We start from the raw sequence: 24,593 nt of genomic DNA, 5'->3' as shown, positions 1-24,593 counted from the left end.
TATTTATCAATTTCAGGTGCTTAAACTCTAATTTTATAACTCAAATACATTTTTTAATATAATATTTATTTTATTTAGAAAATTATTCATCGAAACAAGGTATACACAATATGCCTACGTTAAGACTAGTTAGAGAATAGTTTAAATAGAGGGATGAAAGGATTGGATTAGCTTCAGTAGCATTTAACAAATTAAGTCAAATCCGCTATAAAATCAGCAACTCAATTACATTTTACTTGGTCCAAAGTTCAAATGACACCGCATTAATCCCAAAATATAATTCTCCTACAATTTGAAATTGTAAACTATATTTATGTTTTTTTAAATTTTTTAAATTGTTGAAGTAGTCGCTAATATGGCAACCTTTTGTTTTTTTTACACTGTCAGGTTCCAAAGAATATCTAGAGGTGATCTTAAATTCCGAAATTTGTAACCAAAGGTTACCTGCTACAACTAATAAAGATGATTGATAGTGTAATTTGTTTTTATACTGATAGAATATAACTTAAACTCTAGTCTCTAAAATGAATATTTCGAAGTTTTTGGAAGGTACCTTAATAAATGTTGCACCTGTTCATAACGTTGGCAAAGAACAAAGTAGACAATTTAGAAGTTGTAGGGATCAGAATACAAAATATACACTAGTAGATAATGTAACATGGTGAAGTTATAGTTCTTGAATTAGCATTCTCCCTATTTCCTACATTACAAATTCTGCAAAAGAAAATGGAGTAAAATACACAGATGTAAAATGTTGTTACCAGATATTCTAATCTACATGTTCCCTCCAGCAAAGTAGCATGTAAAGACAATGACGTATGATATAAAGCTTAGCTCTTTTATCTTTCAAAGTCTTACTTCTTGGTACAGAAATTCTTGCCTTGCTATTCTTGTATGAAGTTGAGCCTTCCATTTTTGTAGATTGCCTTTGATTTTGAGAATTAGTTTCTTTTAGAACTTCCATTGGAGTTACTACTAAAACATGCCTCAGTTTCAGTTTCTTATTATAAGACTGTTATATTTGTTTTTTATGTTGAAGTCTATAGGCTGCTGCCACTAGTCTTTTTGGCAGTAAACCAGGGGCCTTGTTTCCTGCTTCTTTTTTTTAGTGACTTCTTTTCTAAATTATTTACTGCAGACATGGATCCTTAGAACAACGGAAAAGTTGTCTCTGTGTGAATTGTAGGTCACGGGTTCGGATCGTGGAATCAACTACTGATGTTTGTATCAGAGCAGACTGCCTATATCATATCCCGTCGGGGGTGTGGACCCTTCCCCGACCCTGCATGAACGTGGAATACTTTGTACACCGGCTGCCCTTACGGCAGGCATGGCCAATAAACCTGGTTTTCTGGTTAACTGTTATCTGTAACTGTTGCTGCAGTCTCGAGGACTTCAGTAAAAGGACAATTAGGGGGCTGTTTGCATAGCCGTTCTTGTTTTTTTACTAGATATTTTACTCAACAGAGTTCACACTTGACCTTGAATTACATAAGTCCATTTATCTGCAGTCAAAGTTTCAGGATCTGGCATATCAAGACTATTTGTTTTTTACTACTTCTGTTTTCTAAAGGTTCCTATGTACATATTCCTACTGATCTTTTAATTTGGATTCCCCTTTAATATAGTTTGCTTCATTAAAGTATAGTAATTTTTTTTTCACTTTTGGTCACAACAAACCTGTCAAAATATGTTGTATGTGGATGTTTCTCTAGTTTTATTTATTGTTTTTTGGCTGGAGTAAGTAGAGCGCAATGGATAACATGGTTTGTATAAGTCCCTCTCTACAACAACAACAACAAACACAGTGTAATCTCACAAGTGATGTCTGCGGGGTAGTGTGCATGCAAACCTTACGACCCCTACCTTGTGAGGGTAGAGAGTCTGTTTTCGATAGACCCTCGGCTCAATGTGCCGACCATCTCTAATTTAGAAAAATTATCTATAATGTATTGTTTGTTAGAGTCTTCCTTTTGGCAAAATCTTTTGAGAGGTGTTAGTGTTTTCGTATACATTTATTTAGAATAGTTAGAAAGAGGAAAACATCACTTAATGCAACGAAATAGTAAAGAGAGTGTCAAGCACAGTTTTCATGTCACTAGAAATCTCCTTTTCAGCAAGAATCTCATTTTTTGTAGTAGGAAAAAAGGGCGGGTCCGTGTACGAAATATTTCGTGTTAATGCAGCATTTAGGGAAGGGTCATACCCCAAAGCTTGGGTTGTGATGTAGGTAGTCTACTCTAATGCAAACATTAATTCTGATTCCACGGCTCGAACCGTGACGATTGAACTTTCTTCCCTTTTTCAACAACAACAACGACGACCCACTAAAATCCCACTAGTGGGTCTGGGTAGGGTAGTGTGTACGCAGACCTTACCCCTACCCCGAGAGAGTAGAAAGACTATCAAGATTCTTATATGTTTCCAATTTTTGAAGCTTTGGTTATACAACTTGCCCGTTTGAATTGACTTAAAAAAAGTAACTTATTAGCAGAAATAGCTTTAAGTCAAAAAGTAATAAATTGGGATTGCCCAACTTATTGCTTTTGGCTTGTTTTAATCAATTTTTAACTTACTTTAAGCACTTTTTGACTTTGTCAAACACTGAAAAAAACTAAAAAGAGCTTAAAAGTTGAATTATCCAGCTTAAAAGTCAATCCAAACATTTTCTTAGTGTTTTGATCATCTTCTTCCTTTATTATCAGTATTTGATAGTTGGTGCCTCTCTTTCTGCCATGACAGGGGTATTCTGAAGTTTGACAGCCTCTTTCTTCCTTTTTGTGGTGAGAAATGCAAAGCAGGAAACTGCAGATCCCTCTATAGTAACTAGTACTACATGTTTTTCTTCTTTGTTTGTTCTTTTGTATTTGTCCACCAATGACTAACTATTCCAAAGTATCAAGAACCTGTGGATAAGGTACATTTTTTACGTGTTTCTTTGTCCTCATTGGCCTAAGAAGATATTATGTCTTTATTTTATTTTCTCTGAACAAAATAAAGAAACCTGTACACGGTCAAAACCGAATTTGCCCTTCATATGACTAATCGAGATTGGAACATGATGGTCCATGGTTCGTCATTGTAATATCGAGCCATGATGTGAAGATATGTTGTCAAGCTCGAGCCCCAGAGACCGACCGATATCGAGATCGACCAAAATCGAGATCAACCCAAGAGACTGATCAATATCGAGATCGGCCAAGATCGAGATCGAGACCCTGAGACCGATCAAAATTAAGACCGGTCTAGATCAAGATCGAGCCAAGGAACAAAAGAGTCGTTATAGCCACATTCGGAGAGAGAATCTCGACGAAAATCACGGATTGAATCAAGGAAAAACTAATTAATTAATCTATCATGAGATCCCCACTATGTATTTTTAATTATATCCAAAGTAGGATTCCTCAACTATATTAAGAGTGGTTATCATTCATTCAGGATGACTCAATTTATTCATTCACACATTTAGACTTATTAAGATTTACATAACATCTAGTAAAGATTATCCTTTTTGGGGCTTTGATATTGATTCATATTTCTCTCTTATCAATCACTCTCCATTCAATTTAGGGTTTGTATTCATTCCCTTTATAGTTAATTTCCATATATATTTGCTCATTTTTCTAATTTGTACCAAGTTATACCACGTATCCTTAGAACTACGTATAAATTCAACTCTATCCGTTTTTCGGGTAAATAGTTTGGCACCCACCGTGGGGCTAAGGATAACAGTAGTTATTTGGTACGAATCTCTGTAAAATATACCATTTTACACTTGCTCTTGGAAGTGTCTTTGATTTCAGGTTAAAAACGACGAACTCTCAATTAATGGTCCTACCTATCGAAAACGAAGCTGGCCTTCAAGATGAGAACAACAACCTGACGATCGGAGATGAAAGGCCACTCGTCGATCCCATTGGAACTCGGGCCGTCGATCCAATTGACGTTAATTCGCATGTGGCCATTGAAGCAAACTAACATTCCGACCCCAAAAAACAACATTCATGGTGGAACTCGTTCTACAGTTCGAAACACCCAAAAGGTTGGAGAAGACAGGATCAACATGCGTATGATTTTTGAAATGTTGCAAGCTCAACAAGTAATGATAGTTCAGTTGCAGAGCCGAACCCAGACACCGAGCAGGCCCGAGCCCGGTCCACCCCGAGAAGTCACCTACAAAACGGGGTCAGCTGTAGTAAGATCAATGAACAAGAATCGGGGACTAATCCTGAAATTATTAGGATGCTCGAGAAACTGACAAAACGAATCGAGTCAGGAGAAAAGAGGATTGAAGCAAACGACAAAAAAATAGAAACTTATAACTCCAGGGTTGATCAGATTCCCGGGGCACCACCGGTATTGAAGGGCTTGGATTTTAAAAAATTCGTACAAAAGCCTTTCCCCCCAAGCGCGGCTCCCAAACTGATCCCGAAGAAGTTCCGAATTCCCAAAATTCCTAAATATAATGGGACGACCGACCCCAACGAACATGTCACCTCTTACACATGTGTTATTAAAGGGAACGATCTAGAAGACGACGGGATCGAATCCGTATTATTGAAGAAGTTCGGGGAAACCCTGTCAAAGGGGGAAATGATATGGTATCATAATTTACCGCCTAACTCTATCGATATTTTTGCTATGCTTGCATATTCTTTCGTAAAAGCACATGCCGAAGCAATAAAGGTCGAGACCAGGAAGTCAGACCTTTTCAAGGTAAGGCAAAAAGATAACGAGATGCTAAGAGAGTTCGTATCTTGTTTCCAAATGGAACGGATGGATCTACCACCTGTCACGGGCGATTGGGTTGTTCAAGCTTTCACCCAAGGACTGAACGAACGAAGCTCGATGGCTTCACGACAGTTGAAGCAGAACTTGATCGAGTACCCGGCTGTTACCTGGGCTGATGTACACAATCGATATCAATCAAAGATTAGAGTCGAAGACGACCAGTTGGGTTCTTGGTCCGTTATTAAAAGGGACATCGACCGAGAACCAAGGTCGAACAAGGACCGATATCGGCCGTATAACGGAGATCGTAGGGGTAGCAAACCTGCACGCAACTTCGTACGAGGCGAAATGAGAAGTGATCGAGGCCAAGGGTCTCAGGGGCTGATGAACAATAATGGGTTCGACAGGCATACCGGACCTAAGAAAGCACCACAACTATCAGAATATAACTTCAACATCGATGCATCCGTCATTGTGTCGGCTATCGGACGCATCAAAGATACTAAATAGCCTCGACCTCTACAGTCCGATCCATCCCAGAGAAATCCCAATCAAATGCGCAAGTATCATGGCACCCATGACCACAAAAATGAAGACTGTGGGTAGTTGAGAGAGGAGGTAGCCCAGTTATTCAATGAAGGGCACCTTCGAGAATTTTTAAGTGACAAGGCCAAAAACCATTTCAAAAACAGAGATTTCAATAGACAAAACGAACAAGAAGAGCCAAAACACATCATCCCATGATCATCGGAGGGATCGATGTCCCCTAGGGGCCGGTACTTAAACGCACTAAGATGTCAATTGTAAGAGAGAAGTGATCTTGGAATCATGATTACACACCTAAATGAACCTTGTCCTTTAGTGACGAAGACGCAGAAGGAATCATGCAACCCCATAACGATGCACATGTAATATCTGTACCTATGAATAAAACTCAAGTTAAGCGTGTGTTAATTGATCCAGGTAGTTCGGCCAACATTATTCGATCAAGGGTCATAGAGCAACTCGGTCTACAGGACCAGGTCGTGCCCGCAACCCTGGTACTAAATAGATTCAATATGGCGTGTGAAACTACTAAGGGCGGGATAATGTTACCGGTAAACGTGGCCGAGACCATCCAAGAAACGAAGTTCCACGTGATCGAGGGAGATATGACATATAATGCCCTTTTTGGGAGGCTGTAGATCCACAACATGAGAGTAATACCCTCGACCCTTCACCAGGTTCTGAAATTCCCAACATCAGAGGGAATCAAAACGGTCTACGGGGAGCAACCAGCCGTAGAGGCTGTGTTTATCTTTTGAATCCGGACAAATCTCGAGTCCAAGTACGTTATTTGTGATGATTCTCTCATATCTATCTTGATTTGCACTAAGCCCTAAAGGTTAGAGTGTCAAATCTTCTTTGATTTGAACCAAATTTGGTTCAAACTCTGGTTTTTTTAACATTTCTTCGTCTATATTTGCTCTATTACTTATGCGTCTGTTGATTTTTGCCGATTTTGTGACTTACCTAATTTAGGGTTTCAATTATAAGTTTCCCTTTTTAAGTTCCTATATATGTTTATTTTGTACTAATATGTGTTCTTTTCCTTTATTCTTGCTGATTTTGTGTTTTACCCAAAATTAGGGTTTCAGTCTCTTTTTACTCGAACTAATCTGTTTCAATTTCATGTCTCTTTTGAATAATCCCTGTCTACGTTCATTTATATATGTTAATACATGATTCTTTGACATTATTCTCTGCTAATTTCGGGGTTTACCTAATATAGGGTTTCCAACCCTCTTTACTTGAATCAAATCTGGCTCGATTGAGTATTCCTTTTACAATGATCTCTTGTCTGCCTGATGTGATTCTTTACCTTATTTCCTACTGGTTTTGTGCATTTTTTCACCTAAAACTTAGGGTTCAACCCTACTGATTTAAACACTAACCTCAGTATTTAAGTGAGGGAATTCTTTAATGCTAGACATTATTCGAACCCCTCCCCACTCCCCTTTGAAATAAAGTTTAGAACTCAAATTTTTTCACTCCTAGCAATACTACTCTGTGCTTTTGATTCCTGGCCGGCTGGAAGCCAAGGCCAGAAATCCTCAATTGTTTTGCTTCTGTTGGTAACAATTGTTATACTGTTGGATTCTTTTTTCCTGTTTCATCTTAACTGGTGAGTTTATTGAATCCTTTGCTATTCCATTATGATTACCTGCTTAATGTGTTACTGTTATCAAACCATGTTACCACTAATGCTATTACCTGTATTTAAGACATGTTGAACTTAGTTTGAATCTGCCTAACTCTGTGTAATTTAGGGCTATTATTTAGCCTTAAATGCCTTCATACCTTTCCTAAGGACTGTTTAGTTATATGTGCCTTAACAGATTCATCAGTTTGTTTATTGAACTTGTCACCATATGACTTGTTTGGTACTGTGCTCACTATGTTATGATACCTTTGCTAAATAGTGTGTTCCTGACCTACTGTTAATCAATGAGCTTTCTTTCTGTGACTTAGTCTGATCTGCAGTCTTTGTTATCACTGCATGTGACTTTGTTAATTCTTAAAAACTTGATTAAGTATGCTTAGGTTCAAATATGTTTGCTATTTGTTTGTACATGCTCTATATGTGATTTTATCCTTAAGTGTATCCCCTAATCCCATCCTACTCTCCTGAATCCTCATTCTTTGCTAGCTGAAAGCCAAAGCTATTTATTATAGCACTGCTCAGGGTTCATGTGAGACCCTTATGAACTCAGACACACTAGGATTTGGTCCCTAGTCTTCCTTGAACTATTTCTGATCATTTTCTCTAGTGTGAGCACTGCCCTGGGTTCCTGAAGCCCTTGGGAACTCTGACACACTAGAGATTTGGGTTCTGTATGCTTATCCTTGAAATATGGGTGAATTATTCACTACTGGTTATTGTGTATCTATGAACATGGGCATTTGGAACTACTGTGAGTTGAAGGCCTGGCCTGTCCAGGTGTATTTGGGTCTGTTGTAGGCTCCCTATAGTTTTACTTACCTTGTAATTCATTCATTAAATTCTGGTATGTAATAATTATTTGTAATAACAATTCTGGGTATTAGTAAAAATGGGAAAGGGTTCTTATTTTATACTTGCTATAAAGTGGGGGTAGAAATCCTGCCTAAAAGGTTAATGCTGTGATGTTGGATGTTATATGTTAGAAATCATGCTTCTAGGTATCTTATTATGTTCGGTCATTATGTGTTAGCAACCATGTCCATAGGCTCAATGTTTGGCTCAATTATGTTACGTTACAAACCATGCCTATAGAAATGGTATGGTCCGATGTGTGTGTGAATTCCTGCTTACATACTGTTTCGTTCAGATGATAGAAATCATGTCTATAGGATTCAAAAACTGTTTAGATTGTAGAAATAATGTCTATAGGATTCAAAACTGTTCAGATTATAGAAATCATGCCTATAAGATTCAAACTGGATCAAGTTATAGAATGCACGCCTGAATCTGTTTAATTGTTGTTTATGCCCGTTTTCTGTGCTGTTACCTTCATTAGAAAATATGCCTATAGGATTAAAACAAATAATTCTAGGTTTGTTTCTGTGACCTGCCACTATTTACTATCGCACAGAACACCTAGATACCATGCTGGTAGGCTTAATTGTATCATGCTAAAATTAGTAGGCAAACTTTTTAATTCCTAATAATCGCATTAAGAAATTGACTTTGTATACGACTGTCTGCTTGTTCGTCAATATCACATAGATATCCCGCCTATAGGATTTTGCAATTAATAAAACCTATTAATGCTAATCAGTTTGGCGTGCATTTGATGTCTAAATGTGGAGGGTAACTTGAGCCCATACTTGTTTCTATTTGAAAGTCCTAACTATTTTTTGTATGTCGTCTAGTTTTCTCCTTTTGAACAACCTAAGTTAAGGTCTAGAACTGCCCTGAAATAGAGGTCCAAATGCCTCCTGGACCATAGGCATGGGACGGGTAGTGCACGCATAGGGTTCGACTTAGAATCAAATAGAGCGCTTTAGGTAAACAACTTAAAGATAGTAATTGGGTAGAAGGAGATGATAGTTTGCGCCCGCTGAATAATATGAGTAACACCCCGTCTTGAGAGAGTTATGAAGTATTATTTAAGTCGCACGGGGTGATCCTTTAGGCTAAAAAACTTAGGACCCTCCCACATTCCTGTTAAAATAGTTCTTTCTTTGTCCAAATTGTTTTTTTTTTCTCTTAAAGTAATTCACATGATTTGAGTTCGGTCTGGACCCACTGTTGTGGACCTCGATGAGTGCCTAACACCTTCTCCTCGAGGTAATTTGAGCCCTTACCCGATCTTTGGTGATGCAAACTAGTAAACACGAGTCATTTGCAAATAGGTGCCCTAATGCTCCTTAATCCGTTAGGTGGCGACTCTTCTCTTTTAATAACCCTTCCTCCATTTTTAAAAGAGTTGTCAATGTTGAAACCCGATTTCGCGAGAAAGAGGGGCGTGACAGCATGGCGGCTCTGCTGGGGATATCCTTAGACTCTTACCATAATGAACTTGGTCTGTGTGAATTAGTCTCTCTCGATAAGTGTGTCTTTATTATTTTATGCTCAAATTCATTGTTTATTTGCTACATGCACACCCCTTCCCTATATTCCCTTTTACATGAAATTACATGCAACTTTTCGTTTAACCTTGTTCGTTGGCTTCAATCTTTATGTCTTTCCCAATCCCTACCCTTTTACTGCTTTATTATAATTTTTCCATTATGCGAACTAACTCCTTCTTTGTTTTTCTTTCTTTCCTGTCTTTACATTTATTAAATACCGCATTTATCGCTTTCATCATGCAAAATACTTGATAAGGTGTTGTTTTGTTTTTTGCATAATTACATGCTCTGCATCATATTCCACTCGTGCGCAATTAATACCATAGCGGCACTTGATGAGTGTCCGCGCTCTTCCTATATTATCCTTTTTAAATTTGGAAAGACTTATCTGCGGCAAAACTAGTCGATCAGCGGTGCAGTCGACGGTTCCGTGCCTTTCCCTCTCAAGTTGTCCGCTTGAGGGTACCAGTCTAAACTTCTATAGAAAACCCTACTCTGATATTAATTGTGTATGCATCATGTCCAAACCTAGCATGAGTTCGAATGTTGTCCTCATAATAACTCTCTAAGGAAAGCCTTGTCCAAAGTCCATCGGGATTTCCATAATCCCAACTGGCACGATCATGATATGTGCATTATTTGGAGAAAACGTGTCGATATGCTAATCATTAATGTGTAAGTAGTCAAACCCGTAGGAGGAAAGGGCTAACTTTATTTGTTTTGCAGAAATGAGGCACGGAGTCCCCAGGTTCAGCATGGTCCGAAGTTTCTCACCTCTATTGCTAGACTAGTGGGAAAATCTCTCGCCAAGCGACAAGAACCATATGAAAAGAATTCTCGAAAATTTACCTTCTTTGATGGACATTCAGCCAAATAATGTACTGATCGAGGCCGCTACTATGTTCTGGGATGAAAAGAGGGTTGTTTTCAATTTTGGTAACATAGAGATGACTCCCCTTCTTGAGGAAATAGGAGGTTTTGCCGGGCTACCCTGGGATAGCACTGGTCTGCTGGTACCAGAAAATCGCACTTCTAGGGGATTTCTGAAAATGATGGGTCTTAGAAAGAATGACGAGTTAGTTTGCTTGAAGAAGTCCTACATACCTTTCGACTTTCTTTACGAGCGTTATGGGCACAACACATCCTACCGTATTTTTCATGATGAGTTTGCCATCACTTCCCTGGGTTGGACTCATTGTCGAGTTTTTGTATTCATCGTCTGTTTTCTGGGTATGATAGTATTTCCAATCCAAGGAGACAAGATTCACACTCGTTTGGCTATGGTCACCAAGACTTTAATGGAAGGTATTGAGGGACAGGCTTACATTATTGTTCCAATGATCGTGGCAGAGATATACGGAGCCCTGGACCACTGCAAGAAGGGATTCAGACATTTTGAGGGTTGCAATTTATTGCTACAAATATGGTTGTTGGAGCATCTTCAAATGGGACAGTACCATCAGGAATTTTCACGGCGACCATGGAATGACCACATAGCTTTCTACCATCCGAAAAGAATGACTTTCATCCCACACATGTTTTCACAACCGGAAAACATTGTGGATTGGGTGTACTTCTTTAGCAATTTAACTGATGACAAGGTCTATTGGATGTTCGAGTGGTTCCCTACCAGCGAGTTCATCATCAGGTCCAGGGATGTTCCTCATTTGGTGTTGATCGGGTTGAGGGGTATATATCCTTATGTTACTATCAGAGTCATGAGACAGGCTGGGAGAAAACAAGTCGTACCGCGAGTCTCCAAGATGAGTCATTACTAAGCAGACTTTCAAGGTGATGTCATTCCATTCAAGTGTGAAGCCCAACACATGTGGTATCTGAAGATTATTGTGGAGAAGGATACCATCGAGCCAGATCGGTACCACGTCGTTCATGTGTATTTTTACCTATCATGGTTGGATGATGACATAGCGGGAGAAGCCGAGCCAGGGTTTGATCGAGGAAACAGGGTCATAGATGAAGCTACCGAATCACAGGTAAAATACAAGAGGTTGCGCAAGAGAATCCTTGAGTCTGAGGCCAGACACTTGGAACAACACAAGGTAGACATGGAATCAATCAATGAATGGAGGGAAATTGCTACAAAATCAACGGAGAGGTTGGAGTACTTAGAGCAGGGTCAGATAGAACTTGAAGGGAAGATGAGGAAAAGGATCGTGGATTGTCAGAATACAGAGGGCAGCGAAGGAAGACACCTAGCAAAGGCGTATCTGCTGCTGGACATGCGCGACCTGGGGAATCTGATCGATGGGGCCAAGAAGGCCAAGCTTGGAGAGGGTCCCTCCGGGACCAAGTAGATTAGAATTATTGTTTACTTGCTTTTCTAGAGTCGTTTTAGAAATTGATTATAATAAGGCAAATGCCACTAGCAATTATTGTTATTTTAGAGGTTTGATCTATTTATTATATTAATGAAATGAGGCAGTTATCGGCATCAAGTTTCTCCAAATCTATGTGTCGCTAGGCCTACATCAGGCGCAATGAGGTCCCCAAAATTAGGACGCGAATTTATAATTCCGCAATACATGTTTAAATACCGCAAATATCCTTCCAAAATCCCCTACTAACTTGTTTACCTTTTTGCGTTTCTTTGTTTCGATTATTCTCATCCCCTAAGGTTGGTTCTTGCATACTGGCATCATCAGCGTATCATACCAGATCCAGAGGCCCTCCTCCTCTTCCTTCTCCTCATCCTCCAAGTGATCCTAAAAGTAAGGGAAAGGCTAAGATGGATGACGTGAGTGGTTTCAGTTTGCGCATGCGGAAAATATTGAAACTTCAGATGGTCAGAGTACTCCGGCACAGAATGATTTGGTTCTACGGTTGGAGGAGAAAATACTGGAATTGCAAGGGGAACTTGAGTAGGTCTGCAACTTGGCAAACCTCTTCCTCACCTTAAACGTCCCGGATATTAACCAACAGAATGCCCAAAGCCCAACACCTCCTCAAAACACACCAAACCAACATCCACAAAAACCCTCCCGCACCTCATCAATACGCCACACCTCCTCAAAATCCTAACCCTCCACCAGTGCCAACTCCTCCTCAACACCAACATCTTTTGACTCAGTAGCCACAAACTGCTACCTACTATACTCCTCAAAATACACCGCAACCTATCCCCGATTCGTAGAACTCAACCAATGATCATTACTACACCCAAATCCCCGACATCCACCAAAACAACCCCATATATGTAGAAACCCTACCTCACCCCACTCAACAAACCCCATACACACCGGAATTCGCCGAGAAGGACCTGCTCATCAAGAATATGGCAGAGGAACTTAAGAAGCTCACAAGCCGAGTCCAGGGTGTCAAAGGGGGTAAAGGCATTGAGGGTTTGAATTATGAAGATCTGTGTATTCAGCTAGACATAGAACTGCCGGGGGGTTACAAACCTCCTAAGTACGAGATGTTTAACGGAACAGGTGACCCAAAGGTGGATTTAAGGACATACTGTGACAAGCTCGTAGGAGTTGGAAAGGATGAGAGGATTCGCATGAAGTTGTTCATGAGAAGTCTCACTGGGGACGCCCTATCTTGGTACATCAGTCAAAATTCCAATAGGTGGGTTAGTTGGGTAAGCATGGCCTCAGATTTCATGGATCGATTCAGGTTTAATACGGAGAATGCACCAGAAGTCTTCTACATACAGAATCTCAAGAAGAATCCAACGGAGACTTTCAGCGAGTATGCTACTCGATGGAGATCAGAAGCCGCGAAAGTAAGGCCGACATTGGAAGAAGAGCAGATGAACAAGTTTTTCGTACGGGCCCAAGATCCACAATACTATGAAAGGTTGATGGTTATCGAGAATCACAAATTCTCCGACATCATCAAGCTAGGGGAAAGGATTGAAGAAGGGATCAAGAGCGGAATGGTAACTAATTTTGAGGCATTACAGGCTACAAACAAAACATTTCAGTGAGGGGGTATATCCAAGAAGAAAGAAGTAGGGGCCGTGATGGTAGCCCAAGGTCCAAAATCTCCTCTTACATACCAAACACCTCCACCCACATATCAGCCTTCACCTCCCAAATATCCACAACCCGCCACTACCTACCACACTTATAACACCCAGCCAGCATATTATCATTCACCGCCAGCCCGCCAAAACTATCAGAAACCCAAACCAAATTTCAACCGTAGGCCACCCAGACAATACACCCCTATTGCTGAACCCATCGATCAATTATACGAGAGATTGGATATGTCACCCCTATTCCCGCTGTTGCCATGGAAAACTCCTCTCAATGGGTCAATCCAAACAAAACATGTGCCTACCACTCCGTCATGAAAGGTCATACCATTGATGAATGTCGCACCCTGAAAGACAAGATCCAGACACTAATCGATACCAAGGTTATACAAGCAAAGGAGGCTGCACCTAACGTCCACAAAAATCCCCTCCCGGATCATAGGGGCGAGGGAGTAAATATGATAGAGACTGATGAAGAATGGGACCCAGAAGGGTCGATTGGGATTATTCGAGAAGGGGATGACCCAAAGAAACATGCGGCCATTCTTACTCCTATTGTGGTACAGATACATCCACCAGTTGAAGTTGAAGTAGCCGCACCAACCCCGTTCGAGGTGGAAACAACACCTACAGCTACACCTGCTCCATTCGAAGTAGAAGTAACCATACCATTCACTGTGACGGTAGTATCCACACCGCCCTTTAAATCCAATGTCGTACCCTGGGACTATGTTGTAGAAGCCAGGAGGAAAGGAAAAGCAAAAATGGAAGAATCTGGTGCAACACAAGGGATGACCGGGACTGGTAGAATTTATACACCTGAGAATTTGGGAGGAGCGAGTAGAGAAGCTGCTTCCAAGCAATCCATCATCGAAACTAGCTCAAATGATCTTTGGAGAAAGGTGCAAGTGAGAGAATATTCTGTGGTAGACCATCTGAACAAAACTCCTGCTCAGATATCCATCCTATAATTACTGTAGAATTCTGAGGCACATAGGAATGCCTTGATGAAGGTATTGAATGAAGCTTACATACCTAACAATATCACCAGTGGGGAGATGGCTAACATGGTAGGGCAAGTACTGGAGAGCCACAAGATTACCTTTCATGAAGACGAACTGCCACCAGAGGGATTAAGCCACAACAAGAAGTTGCACATCACGGTACAATGCGAGGATAAATTCATTGCTAGGGTTTTGATAGATGGAGGGTCCAGTCGCAACATCTGTCCGCTGACTACTCTGAAAAGGTTGGGTAAAGGTTTGCATGAAATACGAGCAGGGAATATGAATGTGAAGGCGTTCGATGGGTCTCAAAGGGCCACAATTGGGGAAACCAATCTATGCTTGCAGATGGGCCAGACTTGGTTTGATGTTGAATTTCAAGTGCTAGACATATCCGCCTCATACAATCTATTGTTGGGACGACCTTGGATACATGCCGCCGGGGCCGTGGCTTCTACTTTGCACCAGGATGTAAAGTTCAAATTGAATCATCAGGAGGTGATCATTTATGGAGACGGGAGTAATCCCATTTATACCAACCAAACTGTTTCGGTCGTGGAAAATAGAAGGAAGTTAGGTAGGGAGACTTATCATCTCATCGAGCACGTTAATGCAATTGATAAAGACAAATGGTGGAGCAGCAAAATAGAAAGCATACTAGCGTGGGCAAGGTATGAACCCGGTAAAGGGCTCGGGAAGAACCTCCAAGGTATTACCAAATCGATACAGCTAAAATGTCACGGGACGACTTTTGGACTTTGATATCAGTACACCTTGCAGGAGTATGACGATTGGTCGTCGCCATGGCATGGTCCTTATTACCCTCTTGAGCAGCCGGTACCACATTTGAGCCAATCCTTTCATCATGACGACATGATGTGGGGATCTGAAGAAGATGAAGTTCTAGTTGTCTTAAGGAATCTATTCTTAGAAGATGAAGACATGGATTGCAGTGTGATAGTTGAGGAGCAGGAGGAAGAAGGCCTCATCATCCAGACAGTGGAGAAGGGAGCTGTTCTCAGGAACTGGACTGCCACACCATCCAGGGCCCGACGAGTCCCAGGGTAGCATGGCTGCTAGTGTCATTCATTTTGAAAACAATTCCTTTTGAGCATTTTTGTTTAAAACATTTTTTCTTTCCTTTTAGTATTTTGCTTTAGAAAAACATTGTTTGAAGTCATTAAAATTTGCTTTGTTTGACGTTTCAATATTTATCAACGGCTTGATGTTTTATTATTATTATATTTCATATCTTTCTCTCTACAACATTACTATTTCTTACCTTGATGAACCAACGACTGTGACATGTAATGAGACAATGCAACATAAGGATAGTGACTCGGAAGAGATATAAGAAGAAGATGTGATACCTGAGGAAATCGTCGTAGAAGTTGAGAATTTTGAGAACAAACCTAAGTCCAATCTGGACGAGACTGAGGTAGTCAACTTGGGAGATTCTGAAACCGTCAAAGAAACTCGCATAAGCATTCACTTGTCACCATCAGAGAAGAAAGAGTAAACTCGTTTCTTAAGAGAGTAGGAAGACATTTTCGCATGGTCATATGATGATATGACCGGGCTGAGTACGTCTATAGTGGCTCACAAGCTACCTACCAATCCAATGTGTCCACCAGTAAAGCAGAAACTCAGAAAGTTCAAACCAGACATGAGTCTAAAAATCAAGGAAGAAGTCACCAAGCAGATCAAAGCTAAGGTCCTCAGGGTAGTTGAATATCCAACTTGGTTAGCCAACATTGTGCCGGTTCCGAAGAAAGACGGGAAAGTCAGGGTGTGTGTCGACTATCGGGATTTAAACAGAGCAAGTCCCAAGGATGATTTCCTACTGCCAAACATACACATACTGATCAACAATTGCCCCAAGCATGAACTCCAATCCTTTGTGGATTGCTTCGCGGGATATTATCAGATCTGGATGGATGAAGAGGATACCGAAAAGACGGCGTTTGTCACACCATGGGGGTGTACTACTATAAAATGATGTCGTTCAGTCTGAAGAATACTGGGGCCACTTATATGAGGGTGATGACAACTATTTTCCATGACATGATACACAAGGAGATAGAGGTGTATGTGGATGACGTCATCATCAAATCCATGAAGAGTACAGATCACATAGCAGACTTGAGAAATTTTTTTGATCGGCTTCGGAGGTATAATTTGAAATTGAATCCCGCAAAATGTGCCTTTGAGGTCCTCACAAGAAATTTATTAGGGTTCATCGTCAGCCGCCGAGGAATTGAGCTAGACCCATTAAAGATCAAGACTATCCAGGATTTACCACCACCAAAGAACAAGAAGGACAAGATGATTTTCTTGGGACGTCTCAACTACATCAGCCGCTTCATAGCACAATCGACTGTAATATGTGAACCAATTTTCAAAATGCTGAAGAAGGATGCTGCCACTAGCTGGACTGAAGACTGTCAGAAGGCTTTTGACAAAATCAAGGAATACTTATCCACACCACCAGTCCTAGTCCCGCTAGAACCTGGTAGACCACTACTACTCTATCTTTCCGTACTAGATGGGGATTTCGGTTGTGTCTTGGGATAACATGACGAGATAGGGAGAAAAGAGCAGGCCATATATTAACTGAGTAAGAAGTTCACACCCTATGAAGCACAGTACTCTCTGCTAGAACGCACCTCCTATGCTCTCACATGGATAGCCCAGAAATTGAGGCACTACTTTTGTGCTTATACCACATATCTCATATCAAGAATGGATCCACTTAAGTATATCTTTCAGAAGCCTATCCCTACAGGAAAGCTGGCCAAATGGAAAATATTGTCGAGTGAGTTTGACATCATCTATGTAACTCAGAAGGCAGACAAGGGACAAGCATTAGCAGATCATCTTGCAGAAAATCCTATAGCAGGAGAATACGAACCACTGAAAATGTATTTTTCTAATGAAGAAGTGTCTTTCGTAGGAAAAGATATTGCTGAATCCTACGACAGTTGGAGAATGTTTTTTGACGGAGCTGCAAATTTCAAAGGAGTCAGTATCGGAGCCGTTTTAGTGTCAGAAACCGGTCAACATTATCCGGTGTCCACAAAACTCAGGTTTTCATGCACCAATAATATGGTGGAATATGAAGCCTGCATATTAGGACTCAATTTGGCTGTCGACATGAATATCCAGGAATTGCTGGTGATTGGTGATTCAGACCTGCTGGTGCACCAGGTACAAGGAGAATGGGCTATAAAGAACACCAAGATACTACCATATCTGCATCAAGTACAAGAGATGATGAAGAAGTTCACGAAGATAGAATTCCGACATGTCCCCAGAATACAGAATGAATTCGCAGATGCATTGGCCACTTTGTCCTCCATGATACAACACCCGTACAAGAACTTTATCGATCCCATTCCGGTAAGAATCCATAATCGGCTAGCTTACTGTGCTCATGTTGAAGAAGAAACAGATGGGAATCCATGGTTTCATGATATCAAGGAATATTTGGCAAAAGGAGAATATCCAGAGCATGCAAACCATACTTAGAAATGCACACTTCGGAGGTTGTCCATCCATTTCTTCCAAAGCAGAGGAATTCTATATAGAAGAACTCCTGATCTGGGGCTATTACGGTATGTTAACGCCAAAGAAGCCTCCAAACTACTTGAAGAGATACACGCTAGAACCTGCGGCCCATATATGAATGGTTTCATCCTAGCTAAGAAGATACTCAGAGCCGGATACTTTTGGATGACTATGGAAACATACTGCATCCGGTATGTCCAAAAATGTCATCAGTACTAGATACAAGCAAATATGATACGGGTACCTCCAAATGAACTTAATACAACAAAGGCACCTTGGCCTTTTGTTGCCCGGGGAATGGATGCCATCGGACCAATCGAGCCCACCGCTTCAAACGGGCATAGGTTCATTCTAGTGGCCATCGACTATTTCAGAAAGTGGGTTGAAGATGCATCTTACAAAGCTGTAACCAAGAAAGTCGTCGTAGATTTTGTCAAGGATCGTATTGTTTGCCGATTCGGGGTTCCAGAATCCATCATCACTGACAATGCCGCCAATCTCAACAGTGGTCTAATGAAAGCCATGTGTGAAACCTTCAAAATTAAGCACAAAAACTCCACATCATACCGACCCTAGATGAATGGAGCCGTGGAGGCCGCTAACAAGAATATCAAGAAAATTCTAAGGAAGATGGTAGAGAATCACAAACAGTGGCACGAGAAGTTACCATTCGCCTTATTAGAATACCGTACCACAGTTTGTACATCAACCAGGGCAACTCCTTATCTATTGGTCTACGGTATTAAAGTCGTCATCCCCGCTGAGGTAGACATTCCTTCTTTGAGAATCATACAAGAAGCTGAACTCAGTGATGCAGAATGGATAAGAAGCCGCTATGAGCAATTAGCCCTCATAGATGGGAAAAGAATGAATGCGGTATGTCATGGTCAACTCTATCAAAACAGAATGTCCAGAACTTTCAACAAAAGGGTCAAACCTAGACAGTTCGCACCGGGGCAGCTGGTGCTGAAACAGATTTTTCCACATCAGGATGAAGCCAAAGGAAAATTCTCACCCAATTGGCAAGGGCCTTATATGGTTCACAAGTTACTAACAAGAGGGGCACTCATACTCGTAGAGATGGATGGAGAAATTTGGCCAAAGCCTATCAATTCAGATGCAGTCAAAAGATACTATGTTTAAACTGTTTGCATTTCTACTTATGATATAACTGAACTACGCTTGACCTGATTCCCGTTTAAGATGGGATACATAGGCAGCCCTGTGGGTTCGGTCACAATTCAATAAAATTTTCATTTTCCCCATTATCGGAAACTGGGGTAGAATTTCGAGGAGGACCCTCAAAATTCTGGGGCAAGCTCAGCCAACGGCACCGTATATGGAATAGCCAGAAATCTGTCTAGATAACTGGGGCAGAATTTTGAGGAGGCTATGGCAAGAAGGTCGCAATGTCTTTGATAATGTCACAGTTATTGGTTCATCTAATTTATTCGATATTGCATACTAATATCATATGCACGCACATTTTTTGAAAACTTTATTTTTATGAAATAGCCAGATGCTACCCGTGGTAACTCAAGCAAGACTTTGATACAGAGCAAAGCAAAGCAGGTATATGAAGGCACGAACCAACCTTCCCCCGTAAAACTCACGATTGTACTTTGGATGCAGGAACATGAAATATTCTCAAATTTGGGCACATCTCGGAATCACTATCTTCATAACGACAAAGCTGCCAAACACAAACAAATCTCCAGCTAAGAAATACTCTGCTATCACTCATTTCTTTTTCCTGCTTAAGGCTAAGCATTGCCTTTCCGTGCATAAGGCTAAGCCCTGCCTCCTCAACTGCATGAGACTAAGCACTCTCTCCTATTTCATGAGACTAAGCATTGTCTCCCATCTTGCATAAGGCTAAGCCCCGCCTCCTCAATTGCACAAGGCTAAGCACTACCTCCTCTTGCATAAGACTAAGCATTGCCTCCCATCTTGCATAAGGCTAAGGCTAAGCACTGCCTTCTCCTGCACGAGACTAAGCTCTACCTTCCCATTGCATGAGACTAAGCATTGTCTCAAATCTTGCATGAGGCTAAGCCCTGCCTCCTCAATTGCATAAGGCTAAGCTCTGCCTTCCCATTGCATGAGACTAAGCATTGTCTCAAATCTTGCATGAGGCTAAGCCCTGCCTCCTTAGCTGCATAAGGCTAAGCTCTGCCTTTCCTTGCATGAGACTAAGCATTGTCTCAAATCTTGCATGAGGCTAAGTCTAGCCTCCTCAATTGCATAAGGCTAAGCTCTGCCTTCCCATTGCATGAGACTAATCATTGTCTCACATCTTGCATGAGGCTAAGCCCTGCCTCCTCAACTGCATAAGGCTAACCATCTTGTATTCCCCTTGCATGAGATCAAGCACTGTCTTCATCTTGTATGAGGCTAAGCCCTGCCTCCTCAACTGCACAAAGCTAAGCATTGCCTTCTCATTGCATGAGACTAAGCATTGTCTCTCCTTGCATAACCACAAATATTGCTCTACTCCAAACCTTGCATTATTCTCTTCTCTCGGGACTAAGCTCTGCTCCTGACTCTACACAGGACTAAGCTCTATCTTGTTTTATCTCAAGCATCATATCTCTGCATTTCATGGGCTGATACATAACCAATTTGTCCGAAGACGTCATAGTCCGAAGGCATAATCCTCATAGCCGGGAGACACCATGCCATGGACTGAGGATCTCTTAATCTTGCACATCATTATTCAAAGGCATCATGGCTTAGAGGCACCATCTTCATAGCCCGAGAACATCATTTCATAGCCTGCGAATCCTTTACCGCACAATTCATGGACCGGGACATCATGGTTTAAGGACGTTATCCTCACCGTCCAAGGACAATCTCCATGGTCCAAAGGGAATTTGCATCATGTTTAAATTTATGCGATAATCTGTATGCATGCATTGTATTTTGAGTTTGCAGGTAATCCGGGAAGTAACCATTCTCATAAAGGGAGCAATCTTCGCTACAGTTTCCATTCAACGTTCATATCCTTCAATTATTTCAAACGCAAACGACCACTATCCGTTACTTATTCTCACCTGATGCCCACTCAAATATCTGTAACTATTCTCAACCTGTCATATCCAGAATATTCAATCCATTCTTACAAAAATTCCATCGGTTTATTCCACTGTCGGATACAAAACTACACATGGCATGATTCCTGTATAACCAGGGATACGTATGTAGCTCAGAGACCAGGATGCGGCCTATATTTTTCAAAACACCCCATTCGGTCAAAATTCGTTATCATTTCTTTACCCGACAACTCTTTCATCCTTCCCGGGTAAAGAGGGGCAACTATTAATACCCAATATTTTCCTCATATTTTTTCAAAAAAAAAAAATATATATATATATATATATATATACACACTTTCAAAATAGTACATATGCACCATCATTTGATCTACAAGCATATGCAAGCATTTTTTCATAATTTTCTATGGTTTTTAAAGGCTTTAAATCAATTTATTCTTACATTTTATTATATAAATATCTATTAATTACCTTATAAATTATTTTTATGATGATTTTATCATCTACACTTTTAATTTACACCCATATTAGGTTTTAAATATATTATTTACATTTTGTTATAATTATATTTGAATTTTTAGGCTAAATTGTATATTTTGCAATATTAGCCCATATGTACTTATAATTACTTTATTTATGCAAAAAAAAAAACTTTTATATTTTTATAATGTTAAACAATTATTTTAATCATTTTCATGCACAAATTATATTTTTTTTATTTATCTATTATTTTTATAAATTATTATTTATTAAAATCGGGTATTTAAAATCTGGCCCTAATTCTATAACTGATTCGGACCTAAAACTACCCAAACCAGCCCAAGCCTAATACCCCTAACCCTATTACCCTTACCCATTCATTAAACCCAACCCTAATTCACCTAAATCCTGGTCGTTGATAAAAAATGATCAACGACCCACAACTAACGACCCCTTTCCCTTATATCCCTCCTCTCTACCCTAATCCTCACTTTTCTAAAACCTCCGCCCTCATTTCCCCTCCCCTGTTGAACCCTAACGTCGTGGCCTCACCCAAATCCTCCCAAATACCGGCCCTAATGGGATTCTTACCCTATTCCCTTACCATTTTAGGGTTCTTCCCTTATTTGGTGCTAGATTCCGGAATAACTTAGGTACTTGCCTAAATATGGCAAGTATCCCGATTTGATTCCGTCCAAATCTGTGTTTATCTTTTGGATCCGGACAAATCTCGAGTCCAAGTACATTATTTGTGATGTTTCTCTCATATCTCTCTTGATTCGCACTAAGCCCTAAAGGTTAGGGTTTCAGATCTTCTTTGATTTGAACCAAATCTAGTTCAAACTCTATTTTTTTAACATTTCTTCATCTATATTTGCTATATTACTTATGGGTCTGTTAATTTTTGCCAATTTTGTGACTTACCTAATTTAGGGTTTCAAACCCCTTTTACTTGAACCAAATCTGGTTCGATTATAAGTTTCCTTTTAAGTTCCTATATATGTTTATTTTGTGCTAATATGTGTTCTTTTCCTTTATTCTAACTGATTTTTTATTTTACCCAAAATTAGGGTTTCAGTCCCTTTTTACTCGAACTAATCTGTTTCAATTTCATATCTCTTTTGAATAATCCTTGTCTACGTTCATCTGTTTGTGTTAATACATGATTCTTTAACATTATTCTATGCTAATTTTAGGGTTTACCTAATTTAAGATTTCCAACCCTTTTTACTTGAATCAAATCTGGCTCGATTGAGTATTCCTTTTATAATGATTTCTTGTCTGCCTGATGTGATTCTTTACCTTATTTCCTACTAGTTTTGTGCATTTTTTCACCTAAAACTTAGGGTTCAATCCTACTGATTTAAACACTGACCTCAGTATTTAAGTGAGGGAATTCTTTAATGCTAGACATTATTCGAACCCCTCCCCACTCCCCACTCCCCTTTGAAATAAAGTTTAGAACTCAATTTTTTTCACTCCTAGCAATACTACTCTGTGCTTTTGATTCCTGGCCGGCTGGAAGCCAAGGCCAGAAATCCTTAATTGTTTTGCTTCTGTTGGTAACAATTGCTATACTGTTGGATTCCTTTTTCTTGTTTCATCTTAACTGGTGAGTTTATTAAATCCTTTGCTATTCCATTATGATTACCTGCTTAATGTGTTACTGTTATCAAACCATGTTACCCCAAATGCTATTACCTGTATTTAAGACATGTTGAACTTAGTTTGAATCTGCCTAACTCTGTGTAATTTAGGGTTATTATTTAGCCTTAAATGCCTTCATACCTTTCCTAAGGACTGTTTAGTTATGTGTGCCTTAACAGATTCATCAGTTTGTTTATTGAACCTGTCTCTATATGACTTGTTTGGTACTGTGCTCACTATGTTATGATACCTCTGCTAAATTATTTAATCATTTTCTAATACTAATTAGTGTGTTCCTGACCTACTGTTAATCAATGAGCTTTGTTTCTGTGACTTAGTATAATCTGCAGTCTTTGTTATCACTGTGAACATGTTTATAAACTAGCCTTATTATCATGTGACTTTGTTAATTCTTAAAAACTTGATTAAGTATGCTTAGGTTCAAATATGTTTTCTATTTGTTTCTACATGCTCTATATGTGATTATGTCCTTAAGTGTATCCCCTAATCCCATCCTACTCTCCTGAATCCTCATTCTTTGCTGGCTGAAAGCCAAAGCTATTTATTAGAGCACTGCTCAGGGTTCATATGAGACCCTTGTGAACTCTTACACACTAGGATTTTGTCCCTAGTCTTCCTTGAGCTATTTCTGATCATTTTCTCTAGTGTGAGCACTGCCCTGGGTTTCTGAAGCCCTTGGGAACTCTGACACACTAGAGATTTGGGTTCTGTACGCTTATCCTTGAAATATGTGTGAATCATTCACTACTGGTTATTGTGTATCTATGCATATGGGCTTTTGGAACTACTGAGAGTTAAAGGCCTGGCTTGTTCAGGTGTATTTGGGCCTGCTGTAGGCTCCCTATAGTTTTACATACCTTGTAACTCATTCATTAAATTCTGGTCTGTAATAATTATTTGTAATAACAATTCTGGGGTATTAGTAAAAATGGGAAAGGGTTCTTATTTTATTTTTGCTATAAAGTGGGAGTAGAAATCCTGTCTATAGGCTTAATGCTGTGATGTTGGATGTTATATGTTAGAAATCATGCTCTAAGTGTCTTATTATGTTTGGTCATTATGTGTTAGCAACCATATCCATAGGCTTAATGTTTGACTCAATTATGTTCTGTTACAAATCATGCCTATAGAAATGGTATGGTCCGATGTGTGTGTGAATTCCTACTTGCATACTATTTTGTTCGGATGATAAAAATCATGTCTATAGGATTCAAAAACTATTCAAATTGTAGAAATAATGTCTATAGGATTCAAAACTATTCAGATTATAGAAATCATGCCTATAGGATTCAAACTGGATCAAGTTATAGAATGCACGCCTAAATCTGTTTAATTGTTGTTTATGCCCGTTTTCTGTGTTGTTACCTTCATTAGAAAACATGCCTATAAGATTAAAACAAATAATTCTAGGTTTGTTTCTCTGACCTGCCACTATTTACTATCGCACAGAACACCTAGATACCATGATGGTAGGCTTAATTGTATCATGCTAAA

At 39.9% G+C, this 24,593-nt stretch overlaps 3 protein-coding genes across 3 annotated transcripts; all 3 read left to right on the top strand.

Moving 5' to 3' along the window:
* Positions 1 to 12,619: 12,619 nt before the first annotated feature.
* Positions 12,620 to 13,276, top strand: LOC138898267 (uncharacterized). Its single transcript, XM_070184324.1, has one exon. The coding sequence runs from the start codon at positions 12,620 to 12,622 to the stop codon at positions 13,274 to 13,276; it is 657 nt and encodes a 218-aa protein (XP_070040425.1).
* A 3,797-nt stretch (positions 13,277 to 17,073) lies between these two features.
* On the top strand, positions 17,074 to 17,859 carry LOC138898266 (uncharacterized). Its single transcript, XM_070184323.1, has one exon. The coding sequence runs from the start codon at positions 17,074 to 17,076 to the stop codon at positions 17,857 to 17,859; it is 786 nt and encodes a 261-aa protein (XP_070040424.1).
* Positions 17,860 to 18,528: 669 nt separating this feature from the next.
* Positions 18,529 to 19,041, top strand: LOC138898265 (uncharacterized). Its single transcript, XM_070184322.1, has one exon. The coding sequence runs from the start codon at positions 18,529 to 18,531 to the stop codon at positions 19,039 to 19,041; it is 513 nt and encodes a 170-aa protein (XP_070040423.1).
* The last annotated feature ends 5,552 nt before the right edge of the window (positions 19,042 to 24,593 follow it).

The sequence above is a fragment of the Nicotiana tomentosiformis genome, chromosome 8, assembly GCF_000390325.3.
Source record: "Nicotiana tomentosiformis chromosome 8, ASM39032v3, whole genome shotgun sequence".
NCBI lineage: Eukaryota > Viridiplantae > Streptophyta > Magnoliopsida > Solanales > Solanaceae > Nicotiana > Nicotiana tomentosiformis.
The sequence above is the reverse complement of the archived record's forward strand: the minus strand, read 5'-3'. Positions and strand labels throughout refer to the sequence as shown.